This window comes from Netta rufina, assembly GCF_964035555.1.
Source record: "Netta rufina genome assembly, chromosome: 2".
NCBI classification, from domain to species: Eukaryota; Metazoa; Chordata; class Aves; order Anseriformes; family Anatidae; genus Netta; species Netta rufina.
Window position 1 is genome coordinate 52,498,448 of NC_140124.1, and position 22,253 is coordinate 52,520,700.

The following is a 22,253-nucleotide window of genomic DNA, read 5'->3' on the forward strand; positions in this document are numbered from 1 at the left end:
TTTTTTTGTACCACATACAAGGATTTGCAGAAGTATTAAAGTGTAATGGCACAGAATTCATTGAAGCGTGTGTATGGATTTCTGTTTTCATCTACGGATCTGTGGATCCCACCTATTATTCGAGCACTGCCAGCGCTTGTGCAGCAGGAAGGTCCCGGAGAAACCACGCCGTGAAATCCCAAAGCTGGCTCTTAACTTCTCATGCTCCTTCTTCGTTCCTAATATCGTTTCCACGATCAGAAATCTCTTTGTGTTGCCATCACCGGGAGCAGGAACGTTAATCAGATTTGCAGACGGGTGCGTACGCTCCACAGCTTTTCTCACCGCTCACGCAGCTCCGGCTCCTCGTGTGTATTTTGGCCTCCTCTGAGCACCTCTGCGGCCCATCTGGTTTTCATCTGCGCGTGAGAGGCGATCTCCATTCTCCACTCCTTGTGCTGGAGCCGGAGGCTCTCCTCATCGGCTCGGAGCACTGTTGCAGTCAAGTGGGGATGGGATCTTGAAAGTGTTTTTTTTCCTGAGCGTGAGGTTGATTACGGGGCCTGATTTACAGTCCTGTTTACACCAGAGATGGGGCTGTTGTAACTGCATTTCCTGGCTTGATTGCATTCGTAATGATGTGTTTCTGTGCAATAAAACGAAGGTGGGATTTCAGCGCGGGTAGGCGGTACCTGCTCTGCTTTTAACCAAGCAGCAGAGGTTGGAAATAGGTGGAAAAAAATAAAATCCACGAGGATGCAGCAGCATGGGTTGCAGCCTGGGCGAGCAGCTAGAACAGAAGCCCTGCAGGGATGCTCAGGCTAGGTGGTGGCTCAAGAGCTGAGGCCGAAGCCGGTGCCACCGCAGCCTTATCACAGCTTTCGTGTGAATTGGTTAAAAAACTTTGTGATGTTATGTGGACGTACTTGGAGATCTGTCTCAAAGGTTCGTTCAGCTGAGCATATGAGGGGGGAGTTTACAGCTGCTCACAGCGAGCAGGAGAGCGCTTTTTCCATCCAGCTGCCTTTGGTTGGAGGGAGCTGGAGCTGCATCTGAAAGAGAAATTAGCTCAGCTCTCAGCCCCCGAGCGCGTTGGCTTCTGCTGGGATGTAGGGCTCAGTCCCCTGCTCAGGCTGGATGATGTTCTGCCTTTTCTTAGAAGTCAAGTACATTTCCAACACGGGAGGAAAGAAAGCTTTGCCATGAACTCTCAACTCCATCAGGAGCAGCAGCGTGAAATCAGCTTTTGTATTTATTTTTTATTTTTTTTTAGCAGTTGCTGTTTGGGGCCAGATGCAGTAAATGGTTAGATAGTCCTGTCCAGAAGCAATCTCACCACTGCAGCTCTGAAATTTTTGACAAATATATGTGAGGAGAAACGTGTCTGTGACAGTGGTCATCTTCAAGAAGGGATGCGGTTTCTCTTGTGCGTGTTACTGGTGCTACCTGATGGACGCTCTGGTGGCTTGATTTAATTTCCAATTCCTTCTAGATATTAGAATAAACTGCAGAGCTTCTCTCTCTGTGATTGACCTGCTTCTTTGACTTCTGAACGATGTCACATTTTAAATTGGGTATCACTTGCGGTGAATTTTTTTTTTCATTTGGTTTATTAAGGGAAACAAAACTCATTCAGAATAATTTCTTCCGACAGATGGAGAAGAAGCAGGTCAGTGTTGGTTTATCCGTACACCCTAATTCATATTTGTTGTCTTATTTTAGAAGTTGAGCTATGTGCTCTTGATTGACGTGAAATCCTAGGATTCACTGACATGGAAAAAAAAAATTAAGTTGAAAGTCTCGGGTTGCTCGTGGGTATGGCAGCATCCTTCCCTAGTTTCTAGTTCACGAAGAAATCTGTGCAAAAGATTTGTTAACCCAGACGTAACCCTGTGCCCTCTTAGGTGAACTGAGATGCCCCAGCCGCTTGCTTTCTTTGCCTGTGAAGGCGAGGAGACAATACCACGGGAAACATTGGAAAAGGAGCATCTGCTTTTAAACATTTGCTTCGTAAGATTTGACTAGTTTGCTCCTGAACTTGGTCTGATATTTTAAAAGGTGTGTTCTCCTTCGTGTTGCAAAATCTGGGGAAATGATGGCAAAGCTGAGTTCCTTTAGAGCTGTCTGGAACACCCTCCTTGGTGTTCCTCCTCCTACCATCCCCAGCAGCTCCCAGACCCATCGGCAGATCTCGAGGCTGTTGGAAAGAGGGGAAGGAGCCTCAGAGCTAATTAAATTCCTGCAGGCTGAGCCGAGGAGCTGGTGGCCCTTCCCGGAGGAGCAGCGGGGCGCAGATGGGTCAGCCCCGGGCTGCCGGGGCGGGCGCAGGGCCCCGGACTCTCGGGTCTCGTTAATTCAGCTGCTGGCGGAGCGACTTGTTTTAATTAAGTCAAATTTACGTTTATGAACGCGGTGCGTAAGATAAATCTTGGGTTTGGGTATGGCTCGGTGTCGCAGGCGCGGAAGCTGCCAGGAGAGCATCGCCTGCCTTCTTGCAGCGCGAGCCCGCTTCTGATAAGCGAGTAATTAACCAAATAGCCCCGCTTTTATTGCTCCGCCGCAGCAGCTGGGCCCCGCGAGCCGCTGGGCGAAAGCGGAGAGAGAGACTCCTTCCATTTACTAATTGATTTTGCTCCCAAACTTCCGCAATGGTGTTATTTTCAGCGACACGTAGCAAGAGAGATAAGGGAGAGAGGAGGGGGGGGGGGAACAAAGCAAAAAGCCACCGAAGCCATTTTGTCTCCTTCTTCCCAGACTTGTTCCCCTCCTGGCGGCTCGGATGTGGCTGCGGGCAGGGCTGTCTGTGCCCGGAGAGCTCCGTGCTCGGTGCCCTCCTCGTCTGCCTTCGCCATCCCCAGGCACTGGCCGCGGGGAGCAGTGCAGAGGGGTGCCCCTGGGACTGGGTAGCGGGATGGGTTTCTGGTGCTGGACATCCTGGTTTTTGGGGGCTTGATGGCCCTTGGGGCTTGCAGCCTGCTGGGGAACGAGTGTGGAAGTGTGAAGAGGTGAGCAAGTTGTCTGTCTGTGAGAAGAGAAGGTCGCCAGTGTGGTTTGGCAGCTTGTGTTTTCGCTCAAGCGCTCCATCCCCAGTCCTGGGGACAATTTGGGAGTCCCTTGTTCTGGATGCCCATTTCCATGCCCAACAAATTACTACGTCTGGATGCGGAGCAAAATCAAGGGGGGATTTCTGCAGAGGTGGGTAAGCAAGCGCCAGCTTCCAGAAAGTCCACGTAACAGTGATTAATTGTAAAAAGTGGGTGAAACTGGACGTGGTGTTCGGCAGTGGCTGGCCATACATGTGTTTTTGTTAAGCACTGTAATGTGAAATCCTTTGACATCTGGGACTGCGTCAGGAGTTTGGCTGCGTCCTGCACACCCAGGCCCTCGCAGCGAGTTTCCCCGTGCTCTGCTGGCCCTCTGTCAGTCCTCACCCCCTCTCTCCTCCTCGCTCAGCGTGTTCCCATCTATAAAGGCAGCGTCGTCTGGTTATGGTTCAAAGGTAAAAAATGCTCCCCACTTTGGTGTTTTGCCTAAAGCAAAGGCCCTGGTCGGACTTCTCTCACTCCCAGATCTTTTTTCCCCCTCACATGTTCTCAGAGTATTTCATATTTCTCACCAGGCCGAGGCAGAATAGCTTCTTTGTGCATCAGTAACTTTGTGTTTAGCACTAATATGCTCACTGCTCTTCCCTTCTTATTCCTCTTTCTTTTTTTTTTTTTTTTTTTTTTTTTTTTTTTTTTTTTACTCCCCTGTCCTTCTCCATTTCCCAAACACCAGCACTTTTCAGGTCAGAAAACAGTCCTCCGACAGGAATGAGGGTTTTGGTTTTCATAGGATGCAGACTTTTATTTTGTGGGGATCTTCCTTGATTGCAATCCATGGCAAGAGTTAGAGGGTAGAAATGCAGGAAAAGGGAGCAAAGGGAATGACTGCTTGCAAATTTGATTGTTTTTTTTTTTCTTTTTGTTATTTTCGATGCCTTGATCTTGTGTGTAGTTTTGGTCTTTGAGCCAAATGGGCTATGCTGCGAAGCGTAATAGATAGAGAAAATGAAAACCCAAATGCTCTGAATGGTCTTTCATTAAGCTTTTTTTCCCCTGTGTTTCAAAATTTACCTAATCTGTAAATCAGTTTCCCTCTCTTCGTGCTTTTGGCACCGTACCTTTTTAGTGAGCCAGCTGAGGAGCTAAAGCAAAAGCATCGCGAGCATAGGAGGACGTTTTCCCTTGCCCCATGTGAACATACCAGCTTTATTCTTGTGCTTTTTTCCCCCCCCCCCCGCTATCCGAGGCTGGCTGTGGATGTTAAACACTGGGGGAGCTAAATAAGATTACAGCATTGCTTTGGTAACCTTTCACAGTGAATGGGCAGTTGATCTGCCTATAATGTAAAGCACTTAATGTATTGAAGCATCTAAGAAAGCAAGCTAGTAGTTCACCACTTAAGAGTTCAATTCCTGGATAATAACATTTATTTATAGGGAATAAAGAGTGAGCTCTGCGATGGCAAAGGAGACGTTGTCACTCAGAGCGTGGTCTTTTTATTAACCTCAGATTTATATGGTTAAGTAATTGGTGTATTAGTAACGTTTCTTGAGTGGTAAGGAGAGGAAAAAAAAATAAAAATCCAGCAACAGCTGTCTCTGAACAGCGTGCTGCTTGTTTGTTTGTCTGTACCAGGCTCAGGCTAGCAAATGGACCACCGTAACAGGTCGGTGAGCTGAAGCTCAGTAGCCAGAAGCTTGAGACGTCGCAGCTCACGTGCACCACATCCTGTATTTCTTCGCGTGTCTGCATGTCTGTCCTTCTGCAGGCAGAGCAAAAGGAGGAGGAAAACCTGTAGGGAAGTGCCGCTTACTGAATCTTGCTTTCTTTGAATCAGTCAGCGGACAAACATTGCAGCTTTCTGCAATTTGTTGTTGTCCCTGGCTTTCCATGGAAGTGGGACATATTTCTCCTGCACAGAGATTTGCATGTCATTAATGCACAGCTTGCTGGTAACGTGCAGGCCTACTGTCGTTGGACCTACTTCGTGTTCTCAGCATGATACTGTCCAGATTTTGAAACGAAGGAAAACTCTGGTTAATATTTCCATTTGCACTTTGTTTTTCCAATTTCCCTAACATTTTAAATTAGGAATGTCATAAACTTGGTATGAGGCTAAAAGCGTGTTACAAAATGAGAAAGGAGGGTATTTGTAAAAGGAAAAATATTTAATCCGTCTTCTTCATGGCCGTTTTCGAAAACCGAAGGTAAACGTGGTGAAATTGAGTGAATTTCTATTAAGCAGCCTCCTCTGCTTTCGTCTCACGTACTGAACAGACAATTGATGGCATATTTCCAGCTGGCAGAGCTGTCGAAAGGTAGCATACAACTTCAACTCCATTCCCCCCCCCCTTTTTCAACATATGATTGTGCGAGTCTAAGTAAATTCATCGGAGAGTAAATATTCATTCAGTATGTAAAATAAAGAATAAATCTGCAAGTTGGATTCAGCGAGTAAACAGATTATCGCACTACAGGGCTTTCTTCAGTGAGGCAGGCGCAGATTTTTCAACGCTGATGTGATGATCAACTTGCTATCCACTGCTACTTGCAGCCCTATAAGTCTCCTTTTTCTTTGCTTTTTAGGTTTTTTAGGGGGAGGAGGAGAGAGGCATGAAAAGGGGTTAGCACAGCAAGTGCCACAAGCCATCCTGATGCATGCGTGGAAAAGCAGTCCATCTCCATTTGCTGTCTTTTTTCCTAAGTAGTGATGAAGTTGACTGCATTTTGGTGGTTTATGTTTTTTCCACATAAGACGCTTTGTTTGGGACGAACAAGGGCGTTCTGCGTTCGCTACTGGTTACGTCTTGATCGTGTTTTTCCAAGCACTGGCTGCTTGTCTGAGCGTTAGCAGCTTCTGGTGGCGTTCCCCTTGTAAAATAGTGGGAGGTGATAATCTGACCCAAATAAACAAGCGACAAACTCCTCTCGCCTGCCCGTCAAACGGGTGGCTGAAAATCCTGCCTTTCCCATCCAGCCCCACAGCGCTGCTCGTGAGGACCGTTGCCAGTCCTGCTGCCAGCGAGGAGGCGGCGTGCCCTGGCTGAGGCCAAATTCATGGTTTGGACCAAAATAAGGGTGCAGACATCCCGGTGTCACTGCTACCCTTGGCTGTCGCCCTGCCCTCGGGCATCGCAGCACATGGGGGATGCTCCAGGGGGCTGGGGCCCCCTGGTGTGGCCTACTCTTGGTGTAGGCCACACCGACCGTAGGATGTTCCCAGATCCAGGTGCGTTTCTCCTCGTGCCAACCCCAAACAAGCCGCGGTGCTGCCTGTGGTTTAGTTTAGTCACACAGCAGCGACAGAAATCGTTGAATTGCTCTTTCCTGACATGTACTCGTGGAGTGGAGCTGGTGTAAATTTAGTCAGTTCACTTTGTTGAGTATCGGGAGCAGTGTGATATGTAAATAAAGCTTTATCAGACCAGATAGATTTAAAATTCCACAGTTGGTGAGGAAGCGTTAGCAGCGTAATATAATACAAATATTTACACAGTAACTTCTAAGTCTTCAATAAGTGCTTAATATTTGAAATATGTGTTGTGAAAACATTGACTGATTAAGCCATACCATTGCCGCTACATCTGTATGCAGCGATGTGCCATCGCTGGGACGCGGAGGGAGGAGCAGGTCACCCGCCGGTGCAGAGGCATTTCAGCCAGTCACACCTTTTTTTTTTTTTTTTTTTTTATTTTTCCCCTTTAAATTAGGATGTGGCATGATGTGCTCTCCCAGGGACACTGGGCTCCAGCCCTCCATGCTGTTGGAGCCCAAATGCTGCCTCTTTTCCTATCACAGGCTGATGCAAAGAGCTGCTCGGGATGGTTTAGCAGGCAGGTGATGCTCTATGAGGCTCACCCAAAAAGGTCCATCCCCAAGGTGAGGCTGCAGCACCTGCCCATCCCAGTGACACAACCGGGACGATGGCAGTGACCTTCACTGTTGCAAACGGCGAGGTGTTGGGACTTGCAGGCAGATGATGCAAGTCTCGTACAGCTCATGATGTTTTTGCAAGGCTAAGAGCAAATAATCTTGAAATGAGCTGGCAGTTTTATGATTGGGTTTTACGAGCTTTTATGATGTTTATAATCTGACATTGAACTCACGGTTTAAGAGGTGAAAGGTTTAAAGGAACACAGCAAAGGCGTGCCACTAAATTTCTTCTGGGTATAATTTTAATGTGCATCTTCGGTGCTCCTTCCCTGATGTGGTGGGTTTGCTGAAGTAGGAGCGAAGCACTTCACAGGGCTTGTCACTGAGAAAAACCCACTGACTCCATCCTCACTGCAAGTTGAACAGAGGGAGGTGCTTGAAGAGGAGAAGTGGTTTGGTCTCCTGTAAGGAAAGGCGCGGACTAGAGGCAGCTGCCTTGTGTAGTGTGACTGCTGTGGTCCCCAAGCGTTTCCGCTGAAACCTCAGCCACAAAAACCTTGTATGTTGTTCATGTCCATTTGTTGTCTCGTTTTTCCCTGGTGCTAGTAAACACCGGGTCCCTGGTGAGCTTAAAACTCGAATTCTAAAATGATGACGGTTTCCCTCTGGTTCTTCTGGAGAAAATGATTAAACTGTGCCTCTTCTTCATCCCGAGGCTCTGCTCTTCTCAGGGATGTTTGCTTTGGAGGTCCTGCCTACAGAAGACCCACCGAAACCTGTGATGCTTTTTGCACCCGTGCAGCACGAGCCCCTTTGTGCTCGAGCTGGCCGTTCCCCTTCTCTCATGTTGCTCTGCAGGCTTGCAGAGCAGCAGGTTTGCTGTTGGCTAGCTTTTTGAGGTTTCTGCCGTGCACAGTGCTGTATTTGTCTCCTGGTTCTTAGCTTTGTAATGTTTTGCCTTTGCTTGCTGCAGAAGGCATAAACAAGCCTGTCAAAAGACTTGTTTAGCACGCAGATTCTGTGGGGGTGGCTGGCAGCCTGAGACCCGAAAATAGATCCAGCAATGAACTGAATGGCTCGAAACCCTGCGAATTTAATTTGATCTCTCCCGTTGCCTTAAATATTGGGACTGAATGAGGATTTCTCTAACAGAACAGAAGGTGAACATGTTGGTATGTGACAGTAATAGAAGAAGGGTCCAGACCTGCTGTCATTGAGACAGTCTTCTGCGATCGGAGGCTGGGCTTGGCCGCTGGGTAGCGGCTTTGGCGCTGCAAATCACAGCACCTGAGTGCTGTGTGCTATGGTTTTACAGCAAGCAGGGGGTTCTGAAATGCTTACCTGGGTCCCGCTGTGGGATTGTCACCGTAGGGAAACCTAGAGCAGTCACTCATGGGTTTAGCTTCCGTTTTGTGCTAACTTTTGCAAATGAAGGGAAAAAAAGAAAAAAAAAAAAAAAAAAAGCTGCAAAATCACTAGTGGGCTCATTTTTTTTTTCTTTATTTTATTTTTTTCCTTCTCCCTCCCTCCCCCTTTTCCTTTCCCTTTTCATGTAGCACCATGCCGTTTGTAATATCATAGCTGGGTTTTTCAGTTGTGGTGGTGTGAAGGTAACAATGATTTGGCTTCGACGTGCCGTAACAGCTGCAGAATTCATTGGAGCTTAGAAGCCTGTGAGTTATAGCTGTGATGCCATTTACAGCTTTTATGGAAAAGCTCTTAAATTTGTGAAACGTGTTACTTTTTGAAGTGCATTATATTTGTAATTTGAATTCTCTAAAATCCTCTCTGCGAAAAAAATAGCTTTGAAAATCTCCCTCTCCCCGCTAAAAACACGGGGAACTCTTAACAGTCGGGGAAGCGAGTCTCTTAAATTGAGTGATAGAACACAAAGATGGATTTGTAAGTGCTAAAATGTCAATTAGTGCACTTAAAAGCTTAATGGTTGTCTTTGATGTGCTTCTAATATCTTCTGTAAAGTTTGAATGTTGCCATTGATCAGGGAGCGGAGGAGGGATGAGGGAATTGAACGCCAAACAAAACAGCGCTTGCCGAGCCGAGGGGCTTGTTCTGTGCTGTGAGATGCTCACCGAGACCCAGACCCCGGGCAGCAGGAGCTGTGCCAGCCTGGGCACCGGTGTCACCACTGCCCTGGGCTGTGCCATGAGAAACCTGCAGCAGAGAGAGAGAGAGAAGCGATTGTGCCACCACGGTGGAAGTTCTCACGCAGATCTAAAATAGGAAGCCAGCAATTTTTTTTTTTTTTAATATTAATAATGAGGGGAAAAGATCATGGAGATCATGGAAAGGTCAAAACTTCATTATGTTTTTCCTTATCAGCTCAACGTAGATCCTGTTGTTGTGAAACACCTGTGTGTTTAAAAAAACATGCTGTGCAGTTAGGAAAATCTGCTATCTCCATAAAAGTTTTTTTTTTTTTTTTTTTTTTTTTCCCAAGAAAAAGCTCCCTACCTGCTCCTTACCTTCTTATTTAGGTGTTCAGAGAACATGTAGTGTGGCTTCACGAGTCACACAAGATCTTACAGCTACCAGGAGCTACCTGCTGTTCTTGTAAATTTTAGTGGGAATTTGCACGCGGCAGAATAGCGCGCTTTGGTGTTTAAAATTAAAAAAAAATAAAATAAAATAGCTGCTTAAAATTCTTGGCTGCGGTACCCCGGGCAATGGGCTGCAAGTTCAGTTCCAGGTAACGTCCTTTACCCTCCTCTGGCAATGATTAAAATGTTTTGCAGACCTTCGAGGAAGTTACCCACATGCATTCATCTGATTTGTTACTGACCGATAGCTTCATGAAGCAAATGCTCTTTTTTTAAAATTATTATTATTTGCTTTTCTGCGCTGCTGAGTAGCATCATTTGTTTGCCAAGGAGTATTTTGGAAGTCAAATGCATGTAATAGTGAAGGATGAGATGAGCTTGGGAAAACTTGAGAGTGCAGCCTGTCTTTCATTATATAGCTTATCTTTGTGCTGAAGATTTGCTGATGTAACTAAACTAACCCAAAAAATACACGTAGCTTCTACCTAGAGAGTCTCCTCATATGTCTTCTTTAATTGGCTTCTGAGTGGAGGGTACAGGTTCAGTTCACTTCTCCCGGCCCTAAAGGATATTCTGCCAGTTGGGAATGTAAACAAGGACGAAAGGTGTCTGATAAAAATCTTGCTTTTTGGGTAGAACAGCAAGTAAAATCAACATGTCATGCTCTTAGCCCAATATCAGCATGTCCGTCTTAGGAGCCTCTGTCAATACAGCTGATTTTTTTCCCCGTCCGGTTGAGTAAAATTGATTCAGTCCAGGCAGGCGTGCAGATCAGGCCTCAATATCCTGAGATTTCCTGCCAGGAGGTTCAGCACGTCTGTCTCTGCCGTTGCCCTTTCTGGGTGTGAGGGCTGATAAAAAGGTGGGGACTTTTTTTTTTTAACTCTTCTTCTAAACCCGGTGAGGGTCCACAGGCCCACGGACACATCCTATTTCCGATGGGTGCAGCTATCCTTAAATAACGTAGCTAAACCTTATAGTCTTTGGACTGTGTATTTATTTCAGTGTAGCGTTTATTTTGGCAGATGCCCTTTTTGCTGTGATGAGCTACTGTCCTCTAGGTGAGCAAACCTTCTCCTATTGTTGGCTTCATCATCCAGGTGCTGAATTCCTCCATGGAAACGATGGAGGCACTGACCTCGTGTTGTACTGGTGTGGGTAGGCAGGATTTCTGCTGGACATGATGACAGTGCTCCAGATCCTCTAAAACCTGTGGGATGCCAAAAATTAGATCTCTTTGCCTCTACCCTTTCTACAAGGATTTTAGGTTAAATTTGTAACGTGCCAGTTGGCTTTCTCTCTTCCTTACTACCAAAACACTATTTTGGCATGCAAAAGTGGTTAGGATTTCTCAAGTCAAGGATCAGCTTTGCTGTTTAAGGATGGGAAAAGGCCTTTAGATAATTAGTACTGTGCAGCAAAATTGGATTAGCCATATTAGAGTTCACATCTGTAGGTCCTATTACCCAACGTTTAAACTGCAAAAATCACTTTTTATTGGACCGTATTCATGCGGTTGCATACTGGAACTTATAAAAATATGAACTGAATCAGAATGAAATTAATTAGAATATATTTGAATTTAATTATCTCGAGCTGCTGAATGCTCTTTGTGCATACTGGGTTTTATATGTATATCTGAAGTGTGCTTGGTGGAGAGTTTTAATTAGAACTGGAGACAGAATATTTGGAATGTGAAATTTATAAATTGTATTTTTAACTAGGAGCGCGAAGGTTTTCTGGAGCTCGCTCTCATTCCTCGCTTCTCTCTTTCTCTCTTCCTAATAAGCTACTTTTATGTTCAAATTAATACCAGATCCTTAAAAAGCAAATCCTGCTGTGGTTCTCGGTCTTCTGCAGCGTGATCAGAATTGTCAGATCAACAGCTGCAGGAGATTTTTTACCTTTGTGTTTAATGGCTCGTACCGCTCTGTTCTTCCACTGTGCCATTTAACCATAGAAGTACAGGACTGTGGATGTCACAGTACATGTGGCTGCCTTGACTACTGTCTCAGATGTCTGACATGCCAAGGCTCAAAGAGCTGATTTGGCAGCTGCCCAGCAGATTTTTATAAAGGCTCGGTTGGTGGCCAGAAACCCAGGCTGTCAGAGTTGTGTTATGCAATAAATTGTTTTTCAGCAGAAGTTTCTAATCCAATTTCAGCTGTAGTTTCTTCGTTGTCTGCAATCAAAGATAAGTATGCATTATTTCATGGCGCTTCAGAGAAGCTGAGACGTGCCGTGTGAGTGTCCCCCAGCAGGTTGGTTTGTGTGTTTTTCCTTTAAAAAGGATTTAGACATGTTCACCTACATGGGAGAAACGATGCTTAAATTATTTTGGTTTCTACGGGGGAGGCGTGCGTTTGTGTGCAGCATACACTTTTGAAGATGATTCAACCTCTTTTTTTCTCTCTCTGTTTTTTTTCCTCAAGGGAGTGCCAAATAAGGAACTGATTTCTGAAGTCAGAGCTTTTCGTTTGGGTGTAAATTGGTTGCAAACAACAGACCGTACCTTGTCAGGCTTCGACCTATCTAAAACGTTGCAGGTCGTGTCCCTCTAACAGAAATACCCCACTTTCACTTCCCTAAAGTGAACTACTCTGGTTTCCACTTCAGCACTGTGGGAAAAGCTGGTGTGGTTCATCGGAAGGCAGCCGGATCTCGGGGTGCACAGCACAGATTGCTGCTAAATTGTGCCCCCGTGCCTTCCCCTGTGCTCCAGCAGTATCTCCTCTAGGGTCGGCAGTGAGGGAGCTGATCCGGCTGGAAATAATCATTTTTCTTGTCTTGAGGTTTTGATAGTTTCCCCAGTCAGGCTGGTCGAATGGCCACGTAAGGGCTGGCTTTGGCATCGCACCCCAATTTGGGGCAGGGTGGTGTTGCTTACTGACCATGAAAACCGCTCCCCGAGTCTGAGTAACACCTCACGGTGTTACGCCTTTCTCCCAACTCTCTGCCACCCTTGGCTGTTCACAACTTGCTTGCGAATGCTGCTAGGTCCCGTCGGAGCCTGAAACTCCATCCCTATGGATGCCAAGTGATCGATCAGCTTCTTGCTACGGCCCTGCAGGGTTGTAACTTGGGAGTAAATGCTGTCACTAAGAGATGATTCGAGGTCACCTTCTGCTCTACGTTGATAAACGAGGAAACTTTAGACCTGGATTTGCTTTGAATTTGTTTGGGTTTGCTTTTTTCTTTTTTTTTTTTTTTTTTTTTCTTCTCTCAAGTGTTTATCTTGGCAGACCAACAAGGGAAGCAGTTGATGTCTTGTAAGCTTTCACTAGTTTCATATTGAGTAGTGGTTTTCTAAAGGTGCAGACACACAGCTGAGGCCTCTGAGTTTATGTAGAAGAGCCAATTAACACAGGAACCCCACACTTTTAAGTATCTTATTTTTAGACCTAAGACAAAGTTAAGTATTATTTTTTTGTGCCTCAATTTTGGGAGCCTGTATTTAAGTCACTAGTGACTTATGTTTGGATAGAAAACATCGGCTGTATTTCCTCTACCTTCGTGTGTTCTTGCGAGAGCAGGTTGAAGCTCACTGGGCTCAAAAATGCCTGAGGCCTTCAGTGACCCAAAAACAGAGCATTTCTCAGCCATGCTGCTCTTACAAGAATTTGGTCTAAAAGGAGGAAACACAATCCCCAGTGCGGCAGGAGGCAGCAAATTTGCGCTAACCAACAGAGACTGCAGGGGTTGAAAGCTGCAAGGGGAGTACAAAAAATGGAATAAGAGAGATTTTTTTATTTTCCTTCGTCGTTTCTTTGCCATGTTAACATCAGCTCTGCAAGTCAAGAGCTATAACGTAGTACGGGTTCTTTGGGGAAGTTGTTTGGAATTACTAGGAAAAACGTTGCTATAATTATCAGATGCACTTAATGCTATAACAGAACCATTAATAAAGAAAATTTCCCCTTTCCTCATGTTAGTTAGCACATTTTTAAAACATGACCTATTTTCCTAAACTAGACAGAACAGATTACATTTTCCAGAAGGCATGAGTCACTGTGCTATAAAGTCTCCAAGCCGTATCAATCTTCATCAACTTAAGCCATTCATGAGGTTTTATTTTTTCTCACTGAATATAAGCAGTTTGTTTTAAATGAGAAACTGCTACATCCTCTCCGGATAGTTAAACTTGATTAAAAGGTTAAATATTAAGTAAGTGTGAACTTTATTCTGCGGGGAGGAGGGAGTGGGGGGACCTTGATAGTAAGCAAAAGGCTGCAAGGATGCTGCTTAGGATATGTATGGGGATACCCAGTTTGCACGGTACTGTGCTGGGCTGTGAGAAGTCTAAGCTGCATGATAGCAGCCAGAAGGAGTAGAAAATCTTTATTTATACCTCTTCATTTGAATAAATTAGTCTGATTTTAAATTGTTGGGCTGAAAGCTTGGAGTTTCGGCTGAGAACAGTTTCTGCCGTCTGGTTGTGGAAAGCCCTCGTGCCCTTGCACGTTGCACAGAGAGGGAGTTAGCACCGTTGAGCCGAAGCAGGGGTTTTCCTCTGCCAGTCGGATGCTGATGGGAGCAGATGCACGTTCAGGGCGATCAAAAGGCTGGTGGGACTTTATGATGCAACGGAGACCTCTGCCAACGCGACAGGGGAAGTCCGTGTGTTCATCGAGTAGTAAGACTTTGCACTTTCTCAAGAGGTTCACCCTGTGCTGTTCGTGTGCAGGGGAAGTGGGATCGGTAAATGAATAAGCATGCTAATCGCTCGCAGCGGTGGTAACTTGCCCAAGACTGCACGGGAGATCTCTTTCAGTCTTGGAAGTCATATCTAGGTTTTCCACCTATTTCTCTTAGGTCTGCTTTCCCTTTTAGAGAAAAACAGGTCTAGCTGTTTTCCATAGATAATATACAGCCAAAAGGCAAAATCTGTTGCAGGTCTTGAATGTAGTAAACAAACATTTCCATTTTGGTCCTTCAACTGAAAAGTAATTTATATGATCTCTGAAAATGTGTTGTCTGTTTTTCATGCAAGAGACAGATTTTTGTTTCATTGCTAACTAAACACAGGAAAAAAAAAAAAGAGAAAAAAACCCTTTGAAATAGTTTTCCTTAAAAAATATCCTTGAGGAAAGGGTAGAAGCTTGTGGTTTATTTTTCCCATTGCTTCAAAATGACCTTCTTACGTCTGCGGGAAAGACTCTCTGGGGGCTGTTGAACCATGAAAGCATATTCATTTAGGGCACTGGGTGCCACAGTGATTTTAACTGAGCATTGGCTACAGTGCTGGAAAAAGAAAAAAGAGAGGGTTTGTGTTTTGTTGTTTTGCTTTCTGCAACCTGGCATGAAGAAATGGGGTCAGGAGATGCGTGCTTGGGAAAGACCCAAAGAGGGAGCTGGAAATATGCCAGCCGCTCTGAGTCATAACACACATGCTTATAAGTATCTTTGTACCTTACAAAGTCCTGACTTTTCAAATAAAACCATCACTGCTGTTAAAGTATTTACATAAAGTAAAACAAATAGCTTTGAGTGCTCAATGCATTCTCCCTTGTTCCAGCCCTGTTTCACCCTGTGAACTGTGGCTCCTGTTTGCTTAAGGCAAGGCTGGGCCAGCCTGGAGAATGTGATACCTGGTGATGAATGAATGGAGAAACGTGTGTCATGTGTATGCATGTGCTCAGGATGCTCGTTGCGGAGCAGCACAGCACACTACAGTGCATGCTGCTTCAGGGTGACACCTCGCCTGCCCGGGAGGTGGCACGAGGCCTGCCTCTCCTGTCTTTTTTTGGGGGTTAACTTCAGAAATAGGAAGCCTGCATGCAGGCCACGTGCACGAGATAGACAGCTGAGCTGCAGTGGGCAGATGCCAAGCAGTAGGTGAAGGGTGAAAGATATGGGTAGTACACATTTTGATCCTGTTTCAGATGTACACACATATATATTGATTAATGTTATTTATATGTGCATTTCTATAGTTACATTTATGTGTATTATATATTAATTCACACATATTTATATGTACATGTATATATACACTAAAATATATATGAGTGTTATATGTCTTAAGTATTTTACACATTTAATATGTGTATAGTAAAAACACGCAGATATATAGAGTTCTTCGCACATTAGGAGTCTGTAGAGATGCTGTTCTCCATACATCATCTCCGAAGCCGTGGAGCTGGAGGCAAGCTCCCAGTCAGGCTGGACAGAGGGCTGCCCTGCCATCCATAACAGAGTCCTGTGCACGAGCATACCACGTAGGTCAGTGGAGGTTGTGCTCATGCCCGTCCCCTCATATTGAACTTGCTGACCTGTCACTTGGCTGCCCTGCTAGCTGAAGTTCAGATATAAATGTACGACATGCAGTTTCCCAGAAATGGCATAACAAAGAAGGTGGCATGGTTGATTTTTTTTTTTTTTTTAGAAGTTTAAAGGAAATGATGCAGTTTTCTTTTTTAATTCTGCCCCAGGGTTTATTACCTGGTTGTTTTCTTCTTTTTTTTTTTTTTTTTTTTTTTTTTTTTTTTTTTTTTTAAATATCAAGTCTATGAGCTAATCTTGCAACCAAACCAGGAGGTAAAAATCTAGACTGTCCTGCACAACAAAAGCTATGAGCTTGCAGTGATGAATATACTGTTTAAGATGCTATTTGGTGCTTTTTTGGGTCTAAGTCAATAACAGGCAATCCATTGGTTCCCCATAAGTTGTTTCAGTGTCTAATTACTTGCACAGTTAAATAAATTGTTCTGTAATTCCAACTTAAATTTTTCTGAATTCGAGTTCCAGCTGTTGGATGATATTATACCCCTCTCTGTCAGCCTCGAGAGCCATCTATTATCAAATTTCTGCTCCCTGTGGAAATGTTTAAAGGCGGCGATCAAGTCAGTCCCTTTGAGGGTTGTTGTTGTGTTTTTTGTTTTTGTTTTGTTTTTTTTTTTTTTTTTGGTGATGTTTTTTTATGGGGGGAAGTTACATACATTAAATTCCTCCAGGCTTTTACTTGAGGGTATTTCTGAAGAGTTCTGGGTGCACGCGCGTCGCTTTGCTGCGGTGAGGCAACTCTTCCAGCTGGCTGTGGGAGCGTGGAGCAGGGCGCGCTGTGGCTCTCCCTCGGTGGTGTGGCGAGGCAGAGACGATCTGACCCATGTAATTATGGTTAAACGTGTCGGGAGCCGGAGCTGCTTCTCTGCAAGAGCCCAGCTGGGTGCCGAGTCAGCTGCTCTCCAGCTTGTGGCTGCTTTTGTGCTGCACGCTAGAGGGGTGATGCAGTCGATGATTGTGAAAGATTTTTATTGCTGCTACGTATGGAGCCACATAAATGTGGGCATTGGCACTGGCTTAGCCCCTTATTTTGCTGACCTTGGATAACACAGTGTTGGAGAGCTTGAGGTCTTTTTTTGGGCTGGGCAATGGGAGCTGGGAAAGCCCACAACAAAGTGGCGTCAGCAGGATGGAGACTGCAGCCTCGGCATGGCTGGGATGGCAGAGGCTCTGATGTGGAGAGACTCCTCTGTAAACAGTTGTGTTGAGACCGCTGCTCTTACAGATGTGGGGATGAGGCCGACACGGTTCACCCTGGTTTTGCAGCCCCACGACTTGGGAGCACTGTGAAATGTGGCTGCGTCACTTCAGGGGTTGCCGAAAGAGGTCTTTGTTCCCATCTCCTGGTGACACCACGGCCCTTCTTCAGGCACCACGGAGGTTGTGTTGTCCCTCCAGAAATCAGGTGCTGGCCACATGCTGTCCTTTCACACACACATCTGGGGAGAGGGAGATGACCTTGGGCTGTTTACAGAAATATTTCAGGAAGGTGGCTGAAAGGAGATTGTAAAATCTCTCGTGTGGTGGTCGTCTCCTTGCCTCCTGAGTGAAGGCTGCAACCAGCGTGGCCCAGGGACTCGGTTGTGCCCTCCAAAGGTGACTTGTCCCTGCTGCCACCTGGTCAGTGAGTGCCCAGAGAACGGGCACTTTGGGGGAATGCTCCCAGAGAGGTGAAGGAGCGGTGGTTGTTGGTGGCTCCCCCATTTTGGGGTAGGCCTGGTGTTTTGTGGGGAGACACCTCAGGCTGGCAGAGGCTGAGAAAGGCAGCACGTCTTCCAGTATATAGTGTATGTGTTCTGGACTGGAGAATTACAAGCCTATTTCTTCTGTCTCCCTGGCTTAAAGTGCATAAAAACACAGGGTGAGGGGGGTGGTTCCTCTTGTCGGGGCTTTCTGTGTGCCTCACGTGGGCCTCAGGTGAACGGCCAGAGGGTGGTTAATCCTTGTCCTCATGTTTGCTGCCCCTTCTGTAAAGAATTTTCTAAAAATACACATGAAGGGAGCAAGAGGCGTCCTCAGGCTTGCGTCGATAACGTGGACAAATAAATGCCACAGATGCTTACACATATTTCCAAACCAAGCACAGTTTCCTTAAGGATTCAATTAGTAGTTACCTCGTAATCTGTTGTAAAACCAGAAATGTGTGAAGGCCAGCTAGGCCCCTGCTGTTAGGCGCTCTCTGCAGATGGGTTTCCTTTCCTGGTTTCCTTTCAGTACCTACTAGCCTATGGTAACAAAAATGTTGCCTCCTGGGCAACTTTTGTTAAAATCGAGCAAGCTGTGACCATCCATATCCACCATCCATTCTGGTTAGGGCTGAAGTTGTGTTGGCAGCAAAATGGCAAGCCAAAGTTGTTTGTTTTATACAAATTGTCAGCTCTGCTGACAAAACAACAGGATGTACTAGTCCATTTTAAATTCCTACCTGGAGATTTTTTTTTTCTTTTTCCTTTGCCATGGATGTTCAGTTACCAAGCTTTCTTGGCCTGGAGGTCCCTAAGCACTAAAGCTCTCTGGGCATAGCTCAGTGCTGGTCAGTGTGGGAGCTCTATGCTCCCTAGTGCAAAATGCACATCCTGCTGCCAAAATGGTAACTGCTTTCACTGCAATCATTGTTTTGTCCTTTTTTTTTTATTATTTTTTTCCCCCCAAGTAATTTGTTGTACAGTTGGGGGGAAAAATGTTTTTGATCACAGTTCAGCAGCTGAATGCTAGCGTCGTGCTAGAGGAGCAAAAGAAGAGCTATCGATGGGCACCCTAAACTAAGTTTATTTTTTAAAAATTGGTCGCGTTGGTTACTTCTTTTACACACGGGATAGTGTAAACTCTCTTGCTGCCTGGTGTGGACAGCTAATGTGGGTGTTGTGGTTTTCCAGCGCTGTGTGGCAGTGTGCTGTGGTACGCTTACCTAAACAAGTCCTGCCTGGAAACATAATTTTTTTTCTTGTCAGTGATGTAGTCCTTGAGGAATTCAAGAACCAGAATGCTCAAATAACGGTATTAAAGGCACTGAGATAATAATAATAGGGCTTATGAAAATGTGATATACATTAAAAAAAAAAAAAGAAAAAAAAAAGAAAAAGAAAAAGATGCACCTGATTTCACTTATGTCTTTATATCAATTTGCTGACTTAATTTATTTGAATGCTAAAGGCTTTAGGGAAATGCTTTTCCAGGGAATTAATCTTTTAAGTAAAGCAAGTACTAAATATGACATACGCTAGTATTCTTTTTGACAATATAGCATTTGTCTTCTAAAAATGAAGTGGAAAACATATGCCCCATGGGCCAAATTCCACTTGGCTTTACACTGAGATAAATTCAGAATAACTTCATTGTTATCAGCGACATTGTAATGCTGCAATAAATATAAATCACCAAACCAGAGAACCAATAATGTAGTATCAGTATGCAAAAATCCTAAGCCAAGGGGCACAAAACAAGGCCACAATGGCCATAAGAAAGGTTGGTTCGCAGAACTGAGTTTTATGCAACACGGAAATTAATTTTATCTTTATTTTTTTTTCCCTTTCTCTTATTTGTCTGGAAGAGCAGTTCCTGGTTGTGATAAATTTATCCGTAAGGCAGAGGGATTCATTATGAGAATTTTAACAAATGAATTTTTACCTGTTGTCTAACACCTAGTAGACAGCTACTGCTGTTTGAAGGGTAAGGGATTAGAGGGACTAATGGTCTGATTCGATGATGATGGTTATGTTTCTGTTCTGTGTTAGTGCTTCTTGAGTTTAGGTTGCGTTTTGTTACCCAGTATTTTTCTTCAGCATATCTTTTTCTTTGTTAATTAAACATAATCTGTCTAGCTCTAGGTTTTGGGGCTTTGTTTGTTGTTGTTGTTTTTTTTTTAGTCGTCGTTCTTCCTGATGCATGCACTTAACGTCTCCGATCTGCTTCCATCTTTAGGACGACAGCGATGGGATTCCCTGGTCAGAGGAGAGGGTGGTGCGGAAGGTCCTTTATTTATCTCTGAAGGAGTTCAAGAACGCACAGAAGCGGCAACATGGCGATGGCATTAGCGGAAGCCTCAAGGCAGTGAACGGTAAGCTGCCTCCCTGGTATCGCTGCGAGGATGCAGTTGTTTCGGATGCAGCTCTTTGCTGTAGCGAGGAAGTAGACCGGCGTACCATCTGGCGTGCACTGTGCCCTTCTGAACTACGCAGAACTTGTTTCTGAAGCGCTTAAAATGCCTGGTTTGAGCAATCCATGCGTTTCTGGTTCTGGTGAACTGATGTAGATAGGGATCAGGGTGGAGGGTAGGTGGTGGGCAGGAGGCCCACCACCTGCCCCTTTGCAAGGGCAAAGCTATTTGGTAGAAGGCTCCTCTGGTCTGTCTGCTCAATAATGCGCCAAATACATCAACAGAGAAGGTGTCCATTTAAAGGTGATTGATTTCTTACAAATGCAGTGAAAATTTGTGAGCAGAAAAATGGAAATGGTCTGAATAAGTTATCTTGAATGTACCTGCCTGTTCTGTGTCACTTGTGTGCAAGAAACTGCCTAACCAGCACCAGTAACTCTGGAGAGGTCTTGGTCTGTGCTGTGCCCAGAGGTGAAGTGACCTTGGACCCGTGTAAAAAGATTTGTGGGGGCTGAGGACGTACACAGTGGGATGTCGGCTTCCTGCAGTTCAGTTGTTCAGGGAGTTTAAAGGTTTTATAAGGAAATGCAGAAAAAACTGTATGATAGGGGCTTTAAAGGAGTTTAATTTGATTTCCGCAATCCTTTGACACTGTCCAATTGCTGCTGCTGTTGTTTATTATTATTATCATCATCTGTTTCTCATCCCTTCCCCTTACATCTTGCTTAAAAAAAAAAAGCTGTGTTTCTTAGAGGTGAATACAGAGCGCGCCTCTTTCAGATTGACTCACTGACATAGGACCCCTTCTTGAAAAGGCTCTGTCATGCTGGCTTGAGCCTTGAAAGCGATGAGTAGCAGGACTCAGGTTTCTGAGCAGGCTTACGGCTCTCTCTTCACTCACAAGAGCTTATTTGTTTCTTTATGGAAGTTTATGGCGGCTCCTTTTAAGCGTGTGTATAATTATACATGCGCTAACGCGTTAAAGCAGCAGCTGGGTGCTTACTGGGTAGGTTATTCATATTTATACGTAGCTTGTGTTTTTGACACGGTGAGTCAAATTTCACCGTGTTTTGCCTGAGTGTTATTGCCGACGAGGCAAAAACCTGGGGGAATGGCTGAATAACTGCAGGCAGCACGATAACGTTGCTGTATTGCGTAAACTCCTTAACGTGATTAAAGAAGACCTCAGACTTCGGAGTTCAGTAATAATATCAAATGCTGATCTGATGGGAAGGGGCATCCAGCTTTAGCAGCAAGCCATTAATAAGCTTGGAGGTGTACACAAAACAGTGCTGGCTTTTTTTTCCCCCTCAAACACCTCTGCATCATTGATCTTCTGTCAAACACAATTTCTCTTGGAAAGTTTCTTATTCCATTGTGGGGATTTTGTTTAGTCAAAGGAAAAAGTCTAAAGGCGTGAAGCACAGTAATTGTGTGTTAGGAGGCTTTGATGGCGTGCCAGGTTACAGGATGACTGAGGTTTTTATGGTGTCTAGTTTCTCCAAAGGCAGCTTAGATGAAAAGTGAGTTGGCTGGGAATGCTGTAGGGATGCAGGTACCAGACGTGGAATATGCCACAGGCTTCCTCTGGTGATGGCATGGCTCACATCTTCAGAGCTTGCCTCTCACATTTAGGATTATATTGTTTGGTGCTTTTGCTTCTTCATGAAAGTAGGTGATCAATTCTGTGGGGGTTTTGGCTTGCTCGCTTATTTACTTATTTTGAGATAGAATTATATTCTGTTTCACTCCTTCTGTTTGTTAATTGATTTGTTAAATGTCCCTTCTCAGAACAGCTCTGTTTCAACATCATTGACCAAAAGCTTTTTTTTATCCGCTAATATTTGGAAGAGCGTGTGTCATTATATAGAGGAGAGCTTTGCAAAAGGGAGGAGGACTGATATGGTGTGGTGACATTAATAAAATCTATTAAAACATGGAGTTTGCTCATTACATCTTTTGAAAAAAACATAGCTATGTATTTTCAAATCCACACGTCTCTGTGGACAGAGGAAAAAGCAGGTCATCCTAAGAACATACCAAGCTATTTTAAATTTGGGAGAATGCAGTAATTTCAAGGTTAACCTTAGATTCATGATTTTATACTGTTAGAGTTAAAAACAAAAACAAAAACAAAAACAAAACAAACAAACAAACAAACAAAAAAAACATTTCCTTGCACATGTCCTTTGCTCAGTATGAAGACCACAACCAGCGTTTCTTGTGTGTTACTCCAAAAGGTACTATTGCAGTTAATGAAATCTCTCAAAAGAAACATTTATTAATATTCAGCACCCATTGCTCTTGTGGGGGAAAAAAGATCTGCTGAAATAATTTAAATGTGTTTCATGCCTCCTGTTGTGGTTTTAACCCCAGTAGGCATCTAAGTGCCACACAGCTCACTCTCCCCATGGAGATTAG

The 22,253-nt window shown here is 44.7% G+C and overlaps 1 protein-coding gene across 1 annotated transcript in view; it reads left to right on the plus strand.

Moving 5' to 3' along the window:
* JARID2 (jumonji and AT-rich interaction domain containing 2) overlaps positions 1-22,253 on the plus strand; it is a 201,111-nt gene that overhangs the window by 68,934 nt on the left and 109,924 nt on the right. The window contains exon 2 of the mRNA XM_084281620.1: positions 19,658-19,793. Coding sequence (XP_084137746.1) covers positions 19,658-19,793 — 136 coding nt within the window. The remainder of the gene's footprint in view (positions 1-19,657; positions 19,794-22,253) is intronic.